We start from the raw sequence: 20,824 nt of genomic DNA on the forward strand, positions 1-20,824 counted from the left end.
TATTCAGCTCTGGCACCAAAAGAAAAAAATGTGTTGCACATAACCATCCGAGTGTACTAGTTCATTAGTTTACTTAGCAGATCTGCTGGAAAAACTGTCTGAGTTAACTTCAATAGCACCAAAACCACCTACAGCATTCAGTTTCACTCAATTTGAAAAATGGTACTCTGAGTATGAATAATGGATTATGTTGCCTTCAGTTAATATGTAAATCTTCATCCTACTGATGAGATGTTATAGTTGTTTTATTTTTGAAAAAGGTCAAATAGTCAATTACTCACCATGCAGTTTTTTCTTGCTGGAGCTTGCTTACAATTTGTAGTTTTACAAGCCATGGAACACAAATAGCTATTGTCACTTAGTACCCTTACTATAGAACCCGTCTTTTGTCATGAGCCTAGAAGGGCATGTACATGCACTTGATTAAACATATCAAAAAGGATTAAATTCAATGAGGTTACACAATTAAACACGTAAGCCTCTGCGATAACACACATTTTCTTTCCAGTTTAAGGTCTGTCTCAAAAAGGTGTAACACATGATATTGTTCATATTTTTAACTGATTCAGTAAGAACTGTATCTCTTATACTGCATTTGTACAAAGCTGCCATTACTGTTTTAATTGGAATTACTCCTTACACTAAAGACACATTAGTGCAAAGACAGAAAAAGTTCGTCAGTGCTTGTACCACCCCCAGCCCACCCCACCCCGCCAATAAAGAGGGGAAGATACTGGGGGGGGGGGCCCCAGGAAAGGTCATTTGGTGCTAACTCATCATAAGACTATCCAAGAATTCTGTTACAGCATATCAATACTTCGGCCTGGCCTTCATAGCTAATAATTTATTTTTATTCTTCAAAGGGGAAATGTTGTCATTTTGGCCAGTATCTTGAAAACAACTCTAATTTGAGAGAAAGAAGTAAGAGCTGGCACTCCCAGTGCACAGCTGCTTTTTGTTCTTGGGAGCTCGTCCGGATGACTTCATAAGCAACTAGGCTGCTTCAAGATACGATAGAGCATCCCTTACGCAGCTGGATCTTCATCTGCCCAGACAACCTACTGGAAGATGCTGATGGCAAAGTGTTACTCGACCTGAATGCCAGCCACCATGGGGTTCCTGCCTGGGCAAGGGTGAGTCTGCTACGCATGCTTCTGGAGAGACTACTCTAAGCCAGTGAGCCAGTTACTGCATCGCATGAACGATGCTGCCTGTTAGCTGTAGATCGAAGCATGTGGCATTATCTTCAAGAGAAATACTCGGTCCCCTCTTCCCCAGCACACTGCCTCCATACCAGACCCTCTCTTGTCCTGTGCCGGTGGAACGGCGACGTGGGCCCAGCAGCGGCCCCGCTCCCCGCGAGAAGCGGCGACGGACACCGGGACCAGTCCTACCCAGCGCTCCCTCGGCCACGCCGGTACCTCCCTTGGGCCCTCTCCAGAGCCGGAGCAAGGAGCCCGCCAGTTCTGCGCACCCACGCCGCTGGTATGAGGGAAGCGGGAAACGAGCGCGCTGCCTCTTCCGCCCCATCCCGGCCAACTGCGGGCAGCGGGGCCTTTCTCAGGCGCCGCCGACAGCCCAGGGCCTCGCGCGTCCGGCGCCTGCTGCTGCTGCTGCTGCTACTGCTATCGTTTTAAACACGGCTCCCCTGCCGCGCCACTCCGCCTGCGGTGGCGGCGCCCCCAGCGCGGGCAGGTGAGGGCCTCCCCCACCGCTTATAACCTGTGCTGCGAACGGATTGGCTAAACCGGGCTGGCTCCAGCCCCGCCCCCTCTCCGGGTGCGCTGCCGCCATGTTAGAGAGCGGGGAGGGGGCGGTGGGGCTGCCATAAAGCGAGCGGACGGAGGGGGAGCAATAGCGGCAGCGGGCGGTGCATGGTACTGGGGAAGGGGTAGTTTGGTGGGGAAGAGAAGGCGCGGGCTATCGTGGCCGCTTCTCGGCGATAGGAGTGAATGGCGGATGCTGCGATCCCCCGTGGTGGTGAGATGGAACCGGAACAGCAGCAGCGGACGGAGAAGACCAGCGCGGGCCTCCTCAGGGTGGAGAGTAATAGAGCAGGAGCCGCTGAGGACACCACACAAAATGGCGGACGCTCTGAGAGCAGTAACACTGGGGAGGCGCTGCTGGTGGCTGCTGTTGCTGCAGAGGACAAGGTCCCCCCAAATCTCAGCATCACTAGCAGCAGCCAGCGCAGGAGCAGCATCTCAACGGCAAACGAACAACAACAACAGCAGCAGCCGCCCAGCGGTGTGTTGGGGGGGCCTCCCCCTCTCCCTAAGCCCCCAGAAGACCTGCCTGTTAGAAGGAACTTTCAGATCCCCAGGAAGAGCAGAGAAAAGAAAGGTTGTTCCTTCCCTTTCCCTCCCTTTTCTCCTTCACTCCCTCTTCATCTGATTCATTAGGCAGGCTCTTTATGCACCTCACACAGCTGCATGCAAAATCCTGCGGGTGTGGAGGAGGCTGTGGCATGGCTCGGACTAGTGACTGTTGGGGATAAGATTTTTAGCGTCAGAGAGGCTTTTACATTCTTTCTTCTCCCTACCCCTTCCTCTTTTATTTTTCGTTTTCGTTTTCCTTTTGTCACAAGGAGGAGAAAAAACCAGAAACGAAACTCGGCTTGAATTTCAGCCTGTTGCTTTAAAAGGACGGAAAAGCTGGATGTGATCAGGGTGGGCTTGAGTGTTGATCTTGGCTCTGCTTCTGGAGATGCAATCGTATGCAGAGAAGATGGTTCTCTGGGACACGAACATGCAGAGAAGATGGTTCGCTTTTCTCTTCCCCCTGACCTCCTCCCTGCAGGAGAGGGGTGTAATCCTGTTCAGACTAGCAAACACTGAGCAGAGTTGTCCTTTGATGATATGCAGAAGACTGGTCTTATCTAGTGTAAGTTCCTTACTTTGCAGGGAGGAAGCGAGCATCCATGTTCACGTGCCTCGCCTGGGAAGCATTCTTCTTCCAAGCATCCAGGGTTTGTTTTTTGGTTTTCAAATAACTCTTCCTCTAAAAGCCTGTGGTATTTCTTACTTTTTGTGAGACTCCATTGGCTTCTGCTTATCTTTGATTTTGTAAAGTGGTGTTGAAGACGTGTCTTATTCCCTCCCTGAAACTTATCTCAGTTCTTGACCTTTTGCAACATGGGGTCAGTAACTTAGTATGTATCACAAAAATACCTGTTCGCATAGGCTTCTAGTTCTTCAGAGAAGAGTCTAACATCTCACTCTTGAAGTGCTTTCTTCTGTAAGGAAAAGATGAAGGTAGGTTTATTTCATTATCCAGTCTTTCCCTTTCCCTCCTTCCATTTTTGGCAGTAATGTCCCCTTTTTCCTTTTCTTCCCTTTCTTTCCCATTGCCACCCCCTGACGGGGTATACAAGTCTGGCAGAGGTTCCTTGTAATAAGGACTGGGTTGATTTGGAGGAAAAAAAGAGGTCTCTTACTCATCTGACAGAAAAATGTCTGGATAAAACATGGTGCCTTTTGCACTTCCATATGTCAGACCCAAGTGTGGTTACATTTGAATACCTGTAAGTATATCTCAGAAACATTTAGTACTTAACCACAGACATTTGAAGTTTCTCTCTAGCATTTGGTTCCCATGTGAATGAAAGCCTGCAAAATACCTTTTTGGGTCATCTAATTCATCATTTGCCTATGCAGACCCATCTCCTACAGTATGTAAAAAGCTTTAGAATATGTAGGTCAGGGATCAGGCATCTGTGGCTTCTAGGGTAGAAAGGGAAGCCATGCTTACCTTACTTCCAAAATTCACTTGCAAATATCAGGGTCATTTGACCTATTCTGAAGGGCTTACTTTTTAGTGTACTGGGTGGGGTTTTTTTTTTCCCAGTTTACAGAACCCTTCTTGGACACTTTAATCATACTGGTGACTTAAGGTTTCCATGGTTCTCAAAACAGGCCTTTCTCCATTCTGCCCGTGGCGCTTGAGGTCTTACAGTGGCTGATGGTTGCTGATAGTTGGCCTTGTACCATGTGATACCATAATGCAGAGTGCTTTGAGAGAGCATGTCAGGCAAGACTAGCAAAAGTGGGCTAGCATTAAAAACTGCCAATATGATCTCTGAGGACAACCAAATTGCTATTGGAATTGGTATTGGCATTTGAGAAAGTATGCAATTAAATGAGTTCTGGCATTAAAATAGAAGATCAGCAGTGCGTTGATCATCTGATGTTGTAGTGGCATACACTTACAACATACTTGGTACCACTGTTCAAATAAATCTTGTTAAATTACAAAATAATCAGATTATCATCTGTTCCTCTCCAAAGAGCTCTCTTGACTAAATTCTAAATTCCATCATGAAACAACACACGTAGAAGCTTCCTCCATCCTTCCTTGTATTGGAATTGTTCTTGTTTAGCCTTTTAAACCTCCATTTTATTGGTCAACATACTCTCCTGAGAAATACCTGCTGTCTTGATTATGAAGACTGATCTGTCATGTGCAAACTATAAAATCTGCACAGAACAACTTTTGTAATTTCAGTGGGGTTTTTTGGTGGTTTCTTATTTTCAAAATGTGTTTTGGGAACAATTTTTTGTTCATGAAACAAAAAATCAAATCTGCAGAACAATAACATAAGGGGAAATCCTAGAAAATTTAGGATTTAGCTGCTATTTAGCCTTTCTGGAATTCATCTCCACGTGTATTTGGAGACAAATGAGGGACTGAAAGTCAACAGTTGGAACCTTGTTAATGTGGAGAAATGCATCTGGAGGAAACATGCTTCTTAAAAACTACCTGTGGTTTGTTGTCACAGAGAATCTTTCTTCTAACTTCCCTTTTTTTTCCCTAGCAGAAGAATTTGGGAAACTAAAGTGTAAAAAAAGGTTAGCTGTGAGATTTCTTTAATGTGTGTGTGCATTTGTTTTCCTCTTAACTGTCTTGTAAGTTTCTGTTTTCTTGTTACATACAGTTTAGTAACAGTGTTATGCTCTCTTGAGTAGCTTATCTCTTTTTTTGGTCTTCCTACTATAGCCAGTTGTTATGGTCTCTTCTAATTTGATTGTCAGATCTTCTCAGGTGTCCAAGTCTGCCTGAAACATCAAAGATCCTTGTTTACTAGGATGAGGAAAAACAAATTTTCAGGAAAAAGCACTGGAAGGGCATTTTTTTTTTACCTGCTGAACTCTGAGTGGTCCTCATACCAAAAGGCAATTCAAAAAAAAAAAGCTTATGTAGCAACCAGGGGCTTAAGGGGTTGCTTTTTGGTAACGGTTGGACATTTTTTTCCATATTCTCCCAAGTTGACAAGTGACTGCTCTTTCTCAGGCTGAGTAGGGGGGGAAAAAAGGTCTTTCTAATAAGACTTTAATGGACAAAAACTACATGCTTGGAGGTCTAGGTTGTCCCTTTTCTACTTAACAGTATTTGATGTTTCATTTTTCCTTCTCTTTTGTGTTCTAATTTTCCATATCTTTGGTAGAGATGTGAATCTGTGTTTCACTACTTTCTATTTCTACATGGGGATTTCATTAAGCAATTCTTGAACTTTGTAACTACTTAGACCTTTGGAGAGCAAAAGATATCTTGGGTTGAAAAACAAAATCATGTAAGTAACATTATGGTTCATTAGCATCACAGATTTTTGGTCTTAAAAGTACAGACTTAAAGAAGATGCTTCTCAATGGAATTTTTGTAACAGGAACACTTCTTCATGAAGAGTGCTAGCATTCTGTCAACTTACCTGATAATAAAATAAGTAATTTACTTATCTTCACTTCAAAGTTAGTTAGTTCAGGAATCCTGAAGGTCTCTTGTCTTTGTCATCTTCACATTCTGATTTAATAATAAAAGGGAAAAAAAACCCAAAACAACACCAACCCTTCTAACTTCAAATTTGGTTTTCTCAAGTTGAAGCATGGGACAGCTGTGAAAGGGAAACTTGAAGCCTCTCAGGAGTTATATGCGTCCAAACATCCAGTCTTAATGTCTAGGTACTATGTTAGTTAATCTTAGTTTCCACCTACAAATACTTACATATGTTCCAGTACACTGGGTAGGAACTGAACAAAACCAGTATTTGTTTACTCATTTTTACTTCTGCAGAACAACTCAGCAAAACCTACAATAATTGACTTGATGTGTGATGAGGATATTGCAAGTTAGGCCTTACATAAATGACTGTTTAATTTACATGGGTCCAATAAAGGTGCAGCATACTTGTATCAGGTTTGTATAGTGAGCCTGAAAAATACATATGCACACGCTACTGGTCTTTGAAGTGATGTAGGACTAGAGATAAGCTTAATAATCTCATCCTTTGACTGTGAACATAGATAGGATTTGGTGACTGCTATAGAAAGTGTAGCTTAGTACTTTTCAGGGTTTTTTCTTGCTTCTGAACTCCTTTGTTAAGTGAGGTATGGGACCTTCTATAGTGACCTTAACATTTTAGAAAATATCTGCCCTTTAGCACCAATGCTTAATGACAAATTGAAGAGTTACCTTGCTAGTTACCTCAGTAGGTAACATTTCAGGTTTTTAGTAAGAACCTGAAGCCTGCAGTGCCTCAAGTTCTAGAACAACTGTGAAAATGGATTTGAGCCTGTCGTGAAGCATATGATTAGTGTGTTTGAAGAGTCATACTTGAACAAGGAAAAAAGCCTCTGCCATGCACTCTTAAAGTTTTTGGCTGTTGTATATGGTAATTTATCTGAAATTCAAAGTTAAGAGACTCATTGTTTTTACTTTATTATTACAATGCTACCCTGCAGACAGTTTACCAGATTTTTGTCAGAAATAGAATGCAACAGATACAAAATTGGCAGGCTGTCCCTGAAGAAGAAATGCTTAGTGGGTGCTGTCTAGTTCTGAAACCAAGTGTAGATTGTCTGCCACAACTACATATGTAAATGTGTCAGGCAGACAGTATAAAATTTGGTGTTTGTAAGTACTCTTCAAAATAGATGTAGGGTGTTAATTCTTTAAGGATTTTACATTCAACAGATTTCATTCACGTTCCTTTTTTTTCCTCAGTCAGTAGCTGATAGTGAATCAATCACTAATTTATGCATGAAGTAAACTAAAGTAAGGTTATATGAGTAGTTGCTCTTCTTGTTCACTTTGTGTTAAGTGGCAGTGCACATCAAAGGAATATAATTTCCTTTACTGTCAAGTTTTTGGATTACTAAGCATTTTCCTACTAAAAGGTGGATGTAAGGTCTTGTTCTTGGACTGATGTGATTGATTGAGAGGAATCAGTCTTGTTTTAATATTCTGTATGTTTTCAGGTTGAAAAGTTGAAATCTCAGAAGGGACTTTAAAAATAAATAATCTCTAATTTGCTGTATTCTGTAATTTAAGGCATTGGGTAGAACTTTTCAATAAATCTGTTGAGAGCTAATTGTATATATTTATGTAGGTTCTCCCTACCTGAAGAACAGGGGGACTTGCTGTTGGGCAACTCTGTCTCAGCTTGCTTGCCAGAACTTTCCACAAAACAGGAAATGTTTAAACACAAATGGGAACATAGTTGACAATATTTGAATGAATGACAGGATCTGAGCTGATGTAACGATATGCCTCTTCCTAGATTTGCATCTGGGAAGTAGGCAAGACATTGTGTATAGTTCATGGTCATGCTTTCTGGTGAATTCTGTAGGGTTTTCTCCTTGCCTGGACTCTCAAGATCGAAGAAATAGGCTAAATAGGCTGGGTTTGAGCATGCATTTGTAGGGGGAAGGAAGAAGGGTGGGGTACAGTAATCACTGTTAAGGAAACAGGAAATTTGGATAAGCAGCTGGCGTTGGTACCCTTCTGCCTTAACTGGTCCTTTTAGACAGAAGAGAGGCAGGCAATGTGTGAAACTTGTGCACTACAACCCTAGGGTTTAATAACTCCTTGTCAGAAAGATCTAAGAGGTGTTTGGGGATGGGGTGGGACAGGAGGTGTTTTTCCAGTGTGTGTATATCTATAGTAGGCTTGTTTTATATTTTACAAATAAGTTATTCTCTCTTCAGTACAAGTGCATTCAATCTTAGTAATACTAAGTTGAGAATTTAATTCACTTTCAATTATCTTTCCTCCCATACTGCTGTCAGCCCTTCAAGAATGAAGGCATTGTAACTGAAAAGGATGTTAAATAAGAAGGGTTTCTTAATCACTTTCGTAACTTCCACTCTTAAAAATGCTTCATTCGTTGTTGATGGTGTTGGAATCATTGCTTTACTTCAGTTTGTGGATGTGGTATTACATTATAAATTGTGTGTGTGTAAATGCAGCTTTTACTAGATAACACAAACCAGTTTTCATTTAGAACATTTGTTTTATACTGAGGCTAATGCAGTAAATATTTCCTGTAAATGAGAAAAAGATTACTGTCTAAATCTACTACTGTATTTAATGAAGTTGGAGATTACACCCCAACTAATTAAATAATTTAATTTTAAATTTTAAATTTTAATTTTTAATTTTAGTTAAAAAAAAACTAATTAAATTTAGTTTGGTGTTAGAATAATGGTAGATTTTCTTTTATGTGAGACTAGTACTATTGTAGTCCATTCCTAACTATGGTAACTTCTTATGATTTCAGGTGGTGGTGGTAGCTTGGGGGTTTATTTTGGTAGAGAAAAATAGGCTTTTCTACAAAAAGATAAAAGCAGTTTCAGAAATATCTATTGGGAATACTTTGAAGTTTGCAAGTACCACAAAAATACTGCCATTGAGTATTTTGGAAGTTACCCCAGGGAGAAAAAACACTTGCCATACTGACCTAGTTCAGTTCCCCTTAGGACTATTATTCTCCTAGACGTTACTCTCAAAATCTGCACTCAGGCTCTCTGCTGGGCCACTCCTGGGTTGTTCTTCTGATCAGTTTGTCACTTGCAGTACCCAAATACAAATAAAGAAGCTTGGGGAGATGAACACTTTACTGTGCAAACTGAGGAAGGGCTGCCCTTTTAAACCAGTTATCTTAAGGGATAAGATCATAAAGCATGAACACAGGCAGTGTGTTTTTTAATAGGAGCTGATTGGACTTCTTAAGACAGCATTGAATTTATTAATATTTAGCCAAATTACCTTAAGCAAACAAACAAACCTTTTAATGATTCTAAAGAGAGGCTAAGCTATGAAACTATTGAGGTTTTTATTAGAACAATTTGTTCCTGGTTGTTAATGAAAAGAGCTAATTAGTTTAATTAAAGTTCTAAAAGTTTAATTACAGTGTGTTGCAATACATATCAGATGTTTTCAAAGGGTAAATTCAGATTTGAGGTGCTTCCCTTATTCTAAGTAATATTAAAAAAGCATAAAGAAACATGATTTTTTTTTTTAAGATGCGATACTTCTAGGCAGCTCTAACAAACTTTCTAGTCTAAATTCTGTCTTTTCCAAATATTTTGGGTGTTTTGTATTCTAAATTGAATCATAAACCATTTGGTTTTATGCCTAAACTGTCAATGAACTGGAAAAAATTTGGAATTTTTTTCAGTTATCTATTGGAGCTTATTATTTTATTTCTTCTCTTTTATAGCACTCTTTCAGCCAGTAGCTGTAGGCTCTCGAGAGTTTGAGGATATAGTGAAGATTCTGCATTCATCTTACTTGGAACCAAGTTCAGTGTCCAATTTTAATTACAAGAGAGCCAGCTTAGTTCATAGTGAACTCTTGGAAAAGGAAGTGAGTATATTTCTGGCTTCTCTTTATGAATAAGGTACAAGTCGAATTAAATTTGATGTTTTTTTCTGAGTCTAGAGGCAGAGACCTGGAGATTATCTCCTACTTACATGCTTGATATTTAATTGCAAACTCACATCCCCAAAAATGTAAGCAGCTATTTTTCAGACAAGTTTATTACTGCATAGATATAAAAACTTGCATGGCAAATACTTGAAAAAGACTAAAAGAAAAATTGTGTTTGGCACTGCTTGTGTCTCTGCGTTTTTAGTTTTCAAAAATTCTGTTAATTTTTATATATTTTTTTAATAACCTGGAAAGATGTTAATGTCTTATTTGAAAGGGCTGATACCTCCTGTGAAGCTTAAGATTAAAATATTTTTCTGATACTAAGCTTACATAGTCTCTGTAATTTTGTTGTTTTCCAAGAAGTAGTACCTAAAAGAGCTGGTAACTTGAACTAGTTAGTAGAGCAGCTTGGTTGAAGCACTTCTGCTGTACGTTATCTGGTGTCTCCTAAATGCAGCCTTGGCTTTCTTTCGTAAGTAAGTTTTCAGTCTCAGTGCCGAAAAGCTTCATATATGGAGTAATAGAATATATAATTGGTTTGCTATAATTATTATCTTGAAACACTAAGGTGAACTCTGAAGCGTTTTTATTTTTTTGCTACTATATCACTTCTGATTCATGGTTACAGCTATGGGAACTGAGGAAAACCACCTCAGTAGCAGTGAGGTACAACTGCAAAAGTACATGCACCATGTAAGAGATAATGGTCTGTCTCCTAAAAAGAGAAAAAGGCTTATTTCTGGAATTTCAGAGATGATATGGAAGGCATTGAGATGGATGCTTTTAGGTAGTTATGCTTCAAAGATAACGCTGAAACATAACTGCACAGGTTTGTTTGAAGAGTGTCTCTTCCTTGGGGGAAAAAAAAAATCTTTGGGCAGATTAAGCCAATGATATTTCCTAGGGATAGAATGTTTTTGAAATTTAATGTTAGCATGCTGTTGTCTCATTCAAATTCTTTTGATTATTTTTGTACACTTGGATCTGCTAATATAGATTGACACTTGAATGTAACAGCAGTAATCTGTCTACATGTATTAAAAACTTTTTGTAATAATAGTTCACAGAAAAACGCAGAGAGCTGAAATTTGATGGTCGCCTAGAAAAAGAGCTTTCTGAAACCTATGCATTTCTAATGGTTGATCGACCTGAGGTAAGGAAACAAAACTGCATATAAAATGCTTTCTTTTTCAGTTAAGAGGTGGTGTTTTTTTTAAACTGAGTGTCTTTATTGACACGCTTGTTAATCTTTAAGTTATTTTTTGCAAAATCGAGCACAGGAAGGTGTAGAAGGATGGGAAGGAGATACGATATTATGTCACCATTTAAATCCTTTATTCTCTGCTATGTAATGTGCTCCATTTACATGTCTGTAAAGTATCTTCTCTGGTTTAGGGTCTGTTTTATAAATAAAAGGATAGATTTTCTGGATGGCATGTGGGTTTTTATTGGTTTTGTGGTTTGTTTTTTTTTTTAATTGAAAAGGAATGTTGTATGTTTTAATTGTTTTTGGGTTTTTTTTTGGTGGTGGCTTTTTTAGCGTGGGTTTGGGGTTTTTTTAATCAGGAAGAGGTTAGCTTAAGGAGAAGGTAACCTGTAACATTAGAAAATAGACCTTACCTTCTGTGTCTCTTCTTTGATCGTGTGTTTTTAATGAAATGGTGGAAAAGGAATGTATGGAATTTCTGTGCTTTTTCTGCTATTACAGAGCCAGGATTTCTTAAGTATTCAGTAATTTCACAGGTTTGCTTCTGATTTGTTTATTAAAAGCAAGTAATGTTTGTAAAGTGTGTTTAAGGTATAGGGAGCCTGGTTGTTTTTAAGATACAGGTGAGTGTATGTAATGGCTTCATACTGAGTGATTGACTTGCACAGTTTAACAGTTTATGCAGCAATTCAGACTAGTCTTACCTCTGGGTGGTTTTGTTTGTAAAGGTTTTGGGGGGTTTGTTTTGTGGTTGGTTTTTTTTTTGGGGGTGGGGGGGTGTTTTTGCTTTTTTGGTTTCTTTTTTTTTTTAGATCAATCAAAACTCTGTAATTTTTTTCTCCCTGTTTGTTCTGTTCATATTCTGGCTTGCTTAAAAAAAATGTCTGTTCTCTTCAGATCCAAAGCATATGCGAAAAGGGGCTCCAGGTGGGCCACTCCAAAATAACAATTCTTGGCAGCCCTTCCATGGGTAACTATCTTTTGATTATATGTGCTGGTATTATTCAGTATGAGTGGCAAATAATGTGATGCAGTTGTGTAAACTTTCAGTTCCTTTTTCTGTCACTTATTGGAGGAATATCACAGCTAGATGTTTTTAGCAAAGCAGATTGACATCAGAACTTTATTTCATAACTCTGGTTTTGACTAATTCTTTTACCAAGGAGGAGACCTAATTCTCACTTTGGCTTAAGTCAAACCAATAGATCATGTCTTCCCAGTAAAATTCAGAGGCCAAAGAACTAATGCAGTCTATGGCTGTGTGCCTCTCTGTGTGTGTACATACATATACGTGTGTATATGCATTTAGAAATACCTAACGGGAATAGCTCAACTTAATATTGATGTGGATAGAGCTAAAGTTCTTGAATCCATAAATCCAAGAAAAGCATAGATAAATTGGAAGGGTCACAAAGTGTTAAGAGATTTGAAAGTGCATGATGCAAAGTTCCTTTTGCAAAGCTTTTCACATAGAAAATTAAGAAATAATTTTGTCATCCTCTGCAAGAGTAACATGATACAGAGGTACCAATATGTTGAAAGCAGAATAGATGCAAGAGACGGGTGAGAACAAAGGTATATAAGCACATAGTTTTTTACTGTTTAGCTGGTGAATGTTCTGGAGCAATTTATCAAAGCAGTTATATACAGACTTGGAATGAGAGGAACCAAGGAAAATGGATGCTTTTCTGAGCTACCTGAGTTCAGTTACAGTTATTTGATCTGAGGTAGTCAGCTAGACCAACAAATGATAGTGTGTGTTTGAGGCCTTCAAATCTATGAAATTATGACTGAATTGAAAAGCAAGAAATTATTTAACCTTTCTATTTGAGTGTGAATTCACAATTCCAAGCCAGTATATTTTTGTCAACAATGGAGGATGAAAGATTGCGGAGGATGCCAGTGTTTTCCTGCCTTATTTTTCAAACATACCTTCACAGCTTATTTTGACATTGTGCAATGTCCCATTGCACGGAAGGAGCTGAGCTATTTAAAAAAAAAAAAACAACAAATCCCAAAACAAAAAAATACCCCAACCTGAAGGCAGTATTTGTATACACTTTGGGCAGGGCTTGTTGTATTGGTGACAACACTTTCTGTAATGTGGGTGTGCCCCTTTCAAAGTGAGCTAGTGTCCATATTCTGCTGTAGTGTGTTATACTGCAGTTGGTGCAAGTAAATATTTATTCTACTGAGTTGAAGCAGCAAATTCTAAACATGCCCTTATACTGTTCCCTGACCACATTCCAGAAGATTGTTGTATCTTTATTGTTTGGTATATATTGAGCTTTAATCCCATGCAATGCTGCTTAAACATCTAATAACGCTTTTGACATTCAGCATAATGTGTTTTTTTGTTTTGGTGTGTTTTTGTTTGTTTTTTGGTTTTTTTTTATACTCAGGTGTATATATCTCCAGGTATGCTGATTTATTGCAGCCCAATCCTCTGGAAGCTGGAGCAACTGGAGATGTGATTGTTTTTAAAATAATAAAGGTAAATCTATCTTGCTTATTCTTGAAGGAATCTATTGCTTCCTGATGAAATAAGGGTGGTTTTAACCTAACTTATTGAACTTCTGTTTGTGCAATTGTCTGCTTGTAGAGAAGCTAGAACCCTACCAGGTTTAAAATCTGATGTTGACACTGAGCTTAAATAAAGCATAAGAAATCTTTATAAAAGGTGAAAGTGTATTTGTTTTCCTTGAAAGTATGAAAATAATGTACTTCTGCAAATGCCTTTTTTTAATGGCTGGTTTTCATTTCCCTGCTCTTGCTTCATTTGGTACTTGAAGCATTCTGCCGGTGTTCAGGGAAAAGCTTACATTTAAAATTCTTCTGCTTTATTACAGGGAAAAATGAAAAGCATATATGACCACATCGGTATGAAAGCAATGGAATCAACAGTAAAGAGTGCATTAGATCCAACACCAAAGCATGAGTGTCATGTTTCAAAGAATGCAAATAAAGTAACCTCCTTGTTGGCTTATCGAGCCTACGAACTTACTCAGGTAGAGAAAAACTGAGCATGCGTTAACTTCTTATATAAGAATAACTTTATAAACAGAGCTCTTTAAATGATGGAGTTAAAATCACTGAAGATGCAGCAAATACTGAGCATGTCCTGTAAAGCTGCCATCTAGTGTATCTTTCACAGTAGCCTGCAGATGCCTGTATTAAAAATTACAGAACAACATGTCAGCATCTCCTGTTTCTCTTATATATACTTGGACCTGGTGGAGAAGATCTTTAGGTTAGGATGTAGGCGGAATACGAAATAGCTGTGGAATGTACATGGGGGTTAGAATGTAGGCCAGGGAGGAGAGGAGATAATGTGTGGAGTTTGAAGTGTGAAAGTAGAACTGGCTAGTGGGTATTATGTGAGACTCCTAAAAGGGAAGACATTGGCTAGGAAAGAACAGTATTTTTCTTTTTTTTTCCTTTTTCTTTTTTAAATTTTTTAGTTCTTTTGTTTCACTTACAAAAATCTCAGGTTTGGAGATGGTAAGAGAAGAGAGAATGGAACTGGTTCCAAGCATCTCTGTTCCTCCAGCTGTTCTATCTCTGTTACTGCAGTCATCTGCTGCAGTCAGATTATTCCATGAAGACCATAGATTTCAGGATACTTACTTGAAAGCATTCTCTTCAGTATTACAGCTTATTTTGATGTCTGTAAATCAGTGCTAGGGACTGAATCAGGTGGCTAGAAGATGAATGTATGTTTTCATTTCTCATTACAAACTCGCCTTAATTAACATTTTTCTTTAACATTAAAATTTTTTGACTGAACTAAGGATGCACTCCAAAACTCATAGCAATATTTACTTTCCTCAGTGAATTTTTGGTTTTTTTTTGTTAATTGTCCCTTACCTCATCAAGAATATACTTTCAAATAAATGTTATAAAATTATTTTTTCATTCTTGATTAGCTCCGGAAGTCGTGTCCATCCTGTCAGTGTTTGATAAAGGAGGGAGAATGTGAAAAAACTACCTTAATTGATTGTGTTATAAAGCACATATGAGAATGGCATTTAAAACATTTCTTATTTGAGGTATCAGCTTTTGAAGAAATAGGCTGTTGGCAAAAGGAACATAAATGGGATTTATTATAGTGACTTACAACTTGTTCTATATACCAGTTAATGTTTGGCATAATGTGTTTCAAAAAAACTCCTGTTGTTTGTTTAATTAATCATGAGGTGTGTTTTGCAAGCTATCCCTGTGAAACAGAGTACACCTTTCAGTGAAGAACAGTCATGGGTTGTTAGTGTATTTGCAAAATACAGTCTACCAGACTTTAATTTAACATTGTTCACTTATTTTTCTAGTACTATTTTTATGAATATGGCTTTGATGAGATAAGGCGAAGACCAAGACATGTTTGTCCTTATGCTGTGGTTTCGTTTACTTACAAAGATGAAATGGTGCAAGTACCAAAATTCTTGCCCCCCTCAAGGTAAGCTAGGAAGTGAGTTTTGGAAAGAGTGCACGCAGCATGAAGAATTCATAGCTCTTGGTAGTAGCTTAAAATTAATTTAGATGAACAGTGCTGAAATGAATGGACATGTCACAGGGACTTAACATCATAAATACTTCCAGAGCAAAGTAAGAGGTGACAAAAGGCAACAGGCTGGCCCCTGTAGGAAGCAGTTCTGCTCTTTTCATGTGCTCACCTTCTGCTGAGGTGGAATCCCTGTATTAAGTGGTTTTTCTGCTTAACTGAGGAAGGTCGCAGACATTAATGTTCACAGCATTATCTTGCTTGGTATTCTAAAACAATGTTCTGTATACTTTGTTACTGAGCTGGTGTCATCTTATTGCTTGCAGAGAGAATATCTAAATGGGTAATTGGTGACAGATACAATATGATACCTGTACTGATAGGAAGGCATCCAGATGTGGCCACTGTACTATGTAATGCTAAAAATAGTTATCAATATATCTTAAAATAACGCAAGATGCTGCAGCAGTGATAGCTCGAGGTTAGAGAGGGAATTATCAGTACTGCTGTTTTGTTGGATTGATAAAATATCCTTAATATAAAATTTATTAGCCAGAAGTTTCTGTCTCAACCTAGACATTCTGTCTTTTCTTCTTTTTGTTAGATCAAACAGCTTCAACACAGATAGAAGTACAGGTAAGAATGAATTGAAATTTATTGCTTTTTTGATACAGATATGGAAGGTTTTGGAGTTTTTTCCTTATGTAGTTTTATTTCTCTTTAACCAGAATGATTGCTTAGTTATGCAAACTGTATACCTGAGGCTTATCCTGTACCGTACAGATTGCAGGCAACTCTTCACTAAATGATTGAACTGACACCTTAATGTGTATCTTCTTTTACCAGAACAAACCGGAACTGAACAAAATCAAGTCTTTTTTCCCCTCCTTTTCTACTTAGAGCATAATAAGAACTTACCTTGTGTCCCCGAATCTGCTGTTCAATGGCACTTCAAATAATATGATCCTCTGTCCTGCTTTGCTTTTGAACCTCATTCAAGTAAAATATTAATATGTATGAAAGTGGTTGACAGTTAAGGAAAGAGGATATCTTTCCACAGATGTTGGCATTAAGGGCATGCTTATATAGACAGGTACAGGTGATGTACCAAACTCCCTTACTCTGCTCAGAGCAGGTCAAAACCAGACAGGACTGTAAACATCCTTTCTGTTACCTTTTAACTTATTTAACATATTATTATCTGGTCTGGTATTAGTACAAAATTTTCCCTAAGCTGCTCTTGGAGATTCAGGAGCCTCTTTACTGCTATTTCCTTTCAGTCCCACCTAGCAAGTGGCTTCACTTAATCTTTCTTTCTCCATCTTACTTTAGATAAATCTAACTATACATTATGGAGGGGACAGCTTTGGAATAAAGGCAAACTTCTGTGCCACGTTTCCTTGAAATCAGCAGTATGTCCTTTACTTCCATGCAAGCTGTGAGTATTACCATTTAAAGAATAAGTTTAAAATATTGCTGTGTTAAAACTCTTTTTGGTAGAGACTGGTGAATTTTGGATATCAAATGAAAATCAAAAATATACATTGACTAGATGCTTTAAATGTGTCCAACTAGACTCTTGAGTTGTGTGTGTCCAGAGCTGCTTTTACTTCACACAACTCTGTCAGCATCTCTTTAGTTTGGTTGGTTTTGTTTTTTTTTCACTTTGAAGTGACACACACTCCTTTGCAGGAGTAAACACCACTGGCTCACAAGATAGTCAAAGAACTGATTTATAAAGGCATGTATTTGATAGCTCTTGTATGAGGGTAGAACTGTGGGGGGATTAAAGAGGTCTTTATTTTTTTTCCTTCCTCCTTCTTTGCCTCCAGTCCTGAGAAGCTTGAGGTTGAAAAAGTTGTGAGCATTGATCAATTGAAGAAAAAAATTTCACCAGCATTGTTCTATAAAGAAACTTACCAAGGAGCAAAGGAAGGTAAATAGTTCTAGCTTAATTTTTTAAAATTCATAATTTTAAAAAGTTTTCTGAATTACAACTTTGTTTCTGTTTTTCTTACCTTCTCTTTCTACCCTTATATCATGTCAGTGTTGAAGAACGGCATGTACTGTAGCCTTTATGAAGTCGTGGAGAAGTCCCGCTCTGGTAGTCACTTGGAGGGTTTACTTCAAAAACTAGAGAAAGAGAAACTTGTGAGTACAACAGATTTTGTTATTCCTATTTGTAAAAATAATTTTACTAACTAGTAATTGAGGTGTACGACAAGATCCATGAGCTCACTGGAATTCCTTAGCTGGCATACTCCGAAGTATTGTATCAGGGCACTTCTCTACCCATGATGGAATTTGGCTTACAGGCTTGTAGTGAAGAAATAGCTTTGATGGTTTGAAACAGTATGCTTTTCTCTTTGCTTGAAAACAGGTTCTTGTGAAAACACTTCTAGACAGAGGATTTCTTTTTCTTCTTTCTCCTTGGCAAATGACATCCCCTTATGGTATGCACACTCTGGGTTTTTTCATTTTGATTTTGGTGGGGGGTTTTTTAGTTTTTTTGGTTTTGTTTTTTTTTAGGGGGTTGGGTTTTTTAATACTTTTGAAGCATACTGGTCTTCTCCTTCTCAACTGACTTTATTTTCTTGTGTTTTAGATCACCAAACTGGACGTCCACGCATGCTACATGCATTGTTTCTGTTTCCAGAACCTAGAGGTATAATAAGCTCAGGTAAGTTTGTTCACTGTTGTGTGTTGCATATGTGCTTATTTAAATGTAGTTTATATTCTGTTGAAGACTGCAGTGTTTATAGCCTGTCAGTGTAAACTAGGAATAACAGTTTGCATTGGTTATGGTCATGATGATGGTGTTCAAAAAGTGTTTTATTTCTTCACAAAAGTAATGATCACACTGTACTTTAGGCTCATTTGTTCATATTTTAGCAAGTAAAACTTCATTCAAATTTCTTGACTGTGTATTCTAGTAGAACTGAGCATCAGTATTCCAAGACATCTATGCATTAGTAGTAACACTGCACTTCAGAACTTTGAGGGCTTTCTTTAACCATCAAAACATTAACAACAAAACACCTGAAAGCCTTTAATGTATGTGTAATTTTTTTTGCTTTGGGATATGCACCAAAACCTGAGTAAATGAGCAAAGAAAATATTGATACAACCAGTTGTAATAAAAGATGACTGAAAGGACTTGCCTTTAGTAGAACTTTAATACTTTGTGATGAGACTTTAAAGCTTTACAGTTAAAATTTGCAATAAGCAGTGCTAGCAGCAGAACATGGTCCTCTTGGCCTGCTGCGAGTTAGAAGGGATATTGTAAAAGTGAAATGCCTGGAAAGAACTATGTTTTGACAAAGAAGTTCTTGTCCTAAGTCTTGGCAGCTTCTTAGATTCTTATCTCTATATTTCTTATTTTAGTAAACCCCTTATGTTTTTCTTATTTAAGTAACCATTGTGAAAATTCAATCAGTTATAGACTGGGTAAGAGGAGCTGTGACATAAGATGACATTGAAAGTGTGTGTACGCCAGGCCCATAAAAATGCTCCGGTTCTTGCTGCTGTGACATTTCAAAGGCTTGTGAGCTCGAATATCTGTCAAACACAAGGTTAATCACTGGTCTGAGTCTTCAGAGGTGCTTAAATGGTTGATGGAGAAATGCTGCAGTCTGTGATTGGAAGGGAGAAGAGTGTGAATAAATAAATAAAATAAAAGGAGCACATAAGCTTGAGCTTCCTTGAGCTGCTGTTTCAAGAATGTGGTAGAAGGATCTAACAGCTTCCCAAGGACAGGGAAATCCTACTCTTGGCACGTACTCCTCTTGCATGTCTTCGATTTAGTGAGCTGTATTGCTTTGCAAAGGAATGGAAAAAGCTGCATAGGTTTCTGCTGGGTTACTAAGCTGAATCATTTTATACAGGTCCAGTGAGCTTAGAAGCAGCACAATGAATGTGTCAGGATCGCATAGGAAGGAGTAATGCTTCCCCTGTTTTTTGCAGGGAGCTGGTAGGCTGCTTTTTAGTAAACCTTAGTAAGCCCTTAAAGTAGCCGCCTTGTTGAAGGGTCAGTAAAGTGGTTTAAATTGGAAATGCTACATGTATCTAGGTTACAGGTTACCACAAAACTATGAAAATGAGCAGTTTGTCATGACTATGAGTAGGCTGACTTTTAAGTAGGCTTTTAAAGCTGGTTGCTTCTCAAAAGCCAGGAAAGGAATTTTTTTGTGTTATTCTTCACAGTCATTCCAAACTGTGTTTCACCAAATATGTATAATACAGAATATTGCTAACTAGTCATCATTTATTTATAGCTTTGTGATTTGATTTTAATTATGAATTCCCTTTTCTCCTATGGCAGCACAAAAAAGTGTTCCATTTGGAACACAGAAAAATTCAACCACCATGGTGTTGCACGAAAATCAGGAAATCATTCCAGAATTCACAAAGTTTATTCAGTCTCTACATTTTGCTTTAATCCAGTCTCGTAAAGACGCTACTGCAGATTTCAATGCTGTTGTGGAAAAGTATATAAATGAGTATTTGAAAAGATGCTGTAGTGGCTCTGGAAAATATAGAGAATTTGTATTATATCGGTATGAATCACGGTTGGATGACAAAAAATTTCTTTATTCTGCTCCAAAAAATAAATCTCATATTGACAGCTCCTTGCAAAACTATATTTTTGGTTGTGAGGCATATCAACTACCTGTTTCTAGAGCTAAGGAACTGATGGAGGGAAATCGGAAACTTCAACAGTTCAGTCCCATCTCAGACTATGAAGCCACAGAAGAAGACTCTGATTTTGCCAGTGCAAAAAGTGGGAAAAGAATCCGTGCAACATATGAAGCCACTGCTGCCAAGCGAAAACCGCCTCATTCTGGAGATTATGATCCTGACAGACTCAAAGAACTTATTAACTTAATCCAGTGTAGGAAAAAAAATGTAGGTGGAGATTCTGATTCTGAAGACCCTAGAAATAAAAGTGGTCTGAAAAGGAAGCTGGAAAAACAGTCTGAAAATCTGAGGAAATACTTAAAAATGAGTGAATCTTCAGAGAATAGTTGTCAGTATGAAGGTAAGAAAGCCTTTGTTTAGAGTTCCTCTTTAAACATTATAATTCAAAGCATACTTAAGATTTAATCTTTATTGACTATTTTTTGCATGCTGTGGATATTTTAATGCATAGTAGTACATTTTAATGTCGGCCCGATATCTATCAATAGAGATGACATTTATTTTTATATAGGTTGCCTCTTTATAGAAGACAAGTCTTGGACTTGTCATGGAAGCTGCTTTTGTTCTGCCTCTTTGGAAAGAAGGCAGGCTTCCAAAGAGTTTCCTTAGTTGTGGAACTGTCCAAAGACTTTCTGATATAGAGTACTAAGCAGACTTGATACCATAATGTATCTTGCAGAGTTTGACTTCAGTCATTGCTGTAATTATTTATGGCT

The 20,824-nt window shown here is 38.2% G+C and overlaps 1 protein-coding gene across 7 annotated transcripts in view; it reads left to right on the forward strand.

The window, feature by feature from the left end:
- Nucleotides 1-1,818: 1,818 nt before the first annotated feature.
- The window catches only part of TASOR (transcription activation suppressor), a 30,572-nt gene continuing 11,566 nt past the window's right edge, over nt 1,819-20,824 (forward strand). For 6 of the 7 annotated variants that reach the window (XR_012661051.1, XM_075096155.1, XM_075096152.1 and 3 more), the window contains exons 1-14: nt 1,819-2,343; nt 9,494-9,639; nt 10,766-10,858; nt 11,810-11,882; nt 13,315-13,406; nt 13,762-13,920; nt 15,238-15,365; nt 16,015-16,046; nt 16,743-16,848; nt 17,243-17,346; nt 17,458-17,561; nt 17,791-17,863; nt 18,016-18,090; nt 19,732-20,448. Coding sequence is in view for 6 of the 7 variants with exons in the window: in XM_075096155.1 (XP_074952256.1) it covers nt 1,953-2,343; nt 9,494-9,639; nt 10,766-10,858; nt 11,810-11,882; nt 13,315-13,406; nt 13,762-13,920; nt 15,238-15,365; nt 16,015-16,046; nt 16,743-16,848; nt 17,243-17,346; nt 17,458-17,561; nt 17,791-17,863; nt 18,016-18,090; nt 19,732-20,448 (2,293 nt within the window). In the remaining variant the exon portion in view is untranslated. Of the gene's footprint in view, nt 2,344-9,493; nt 9,640-10,765; nt 10,859-11,809; nt 11,883-13,314; nt 13,407-13,761; nt 13,921-15,237; nt 15,366-16,014; nt 16,047-16,742; nt 16,849-17,242; nt 17,347-17,457; nt 17,562-17,790; nt 17,864-18,015; nt 18,091-19,731; nt 20,449-20,824 lie in introns of those variants that run through there. The other variant, XM_075096158.1, reaches the window with a different exon arrangement.

The sequence above is a fragment of the Phalacrocorax aristotelis genome, chromosome 6, assembly GCF_949628215.1.
Source record: "Phalacrocorax aristotelis chromosome 6, bGulAri2.1, whole genome shotgun sequence".
NCBI classification, from domain to species: domain Eukaryota; kingdom Metazoa; phylum Chordata; class Aves; order Suliformes; family Phalacrocoracidae; genus Phalacrocorax; species Phalacrocorax aristotelis.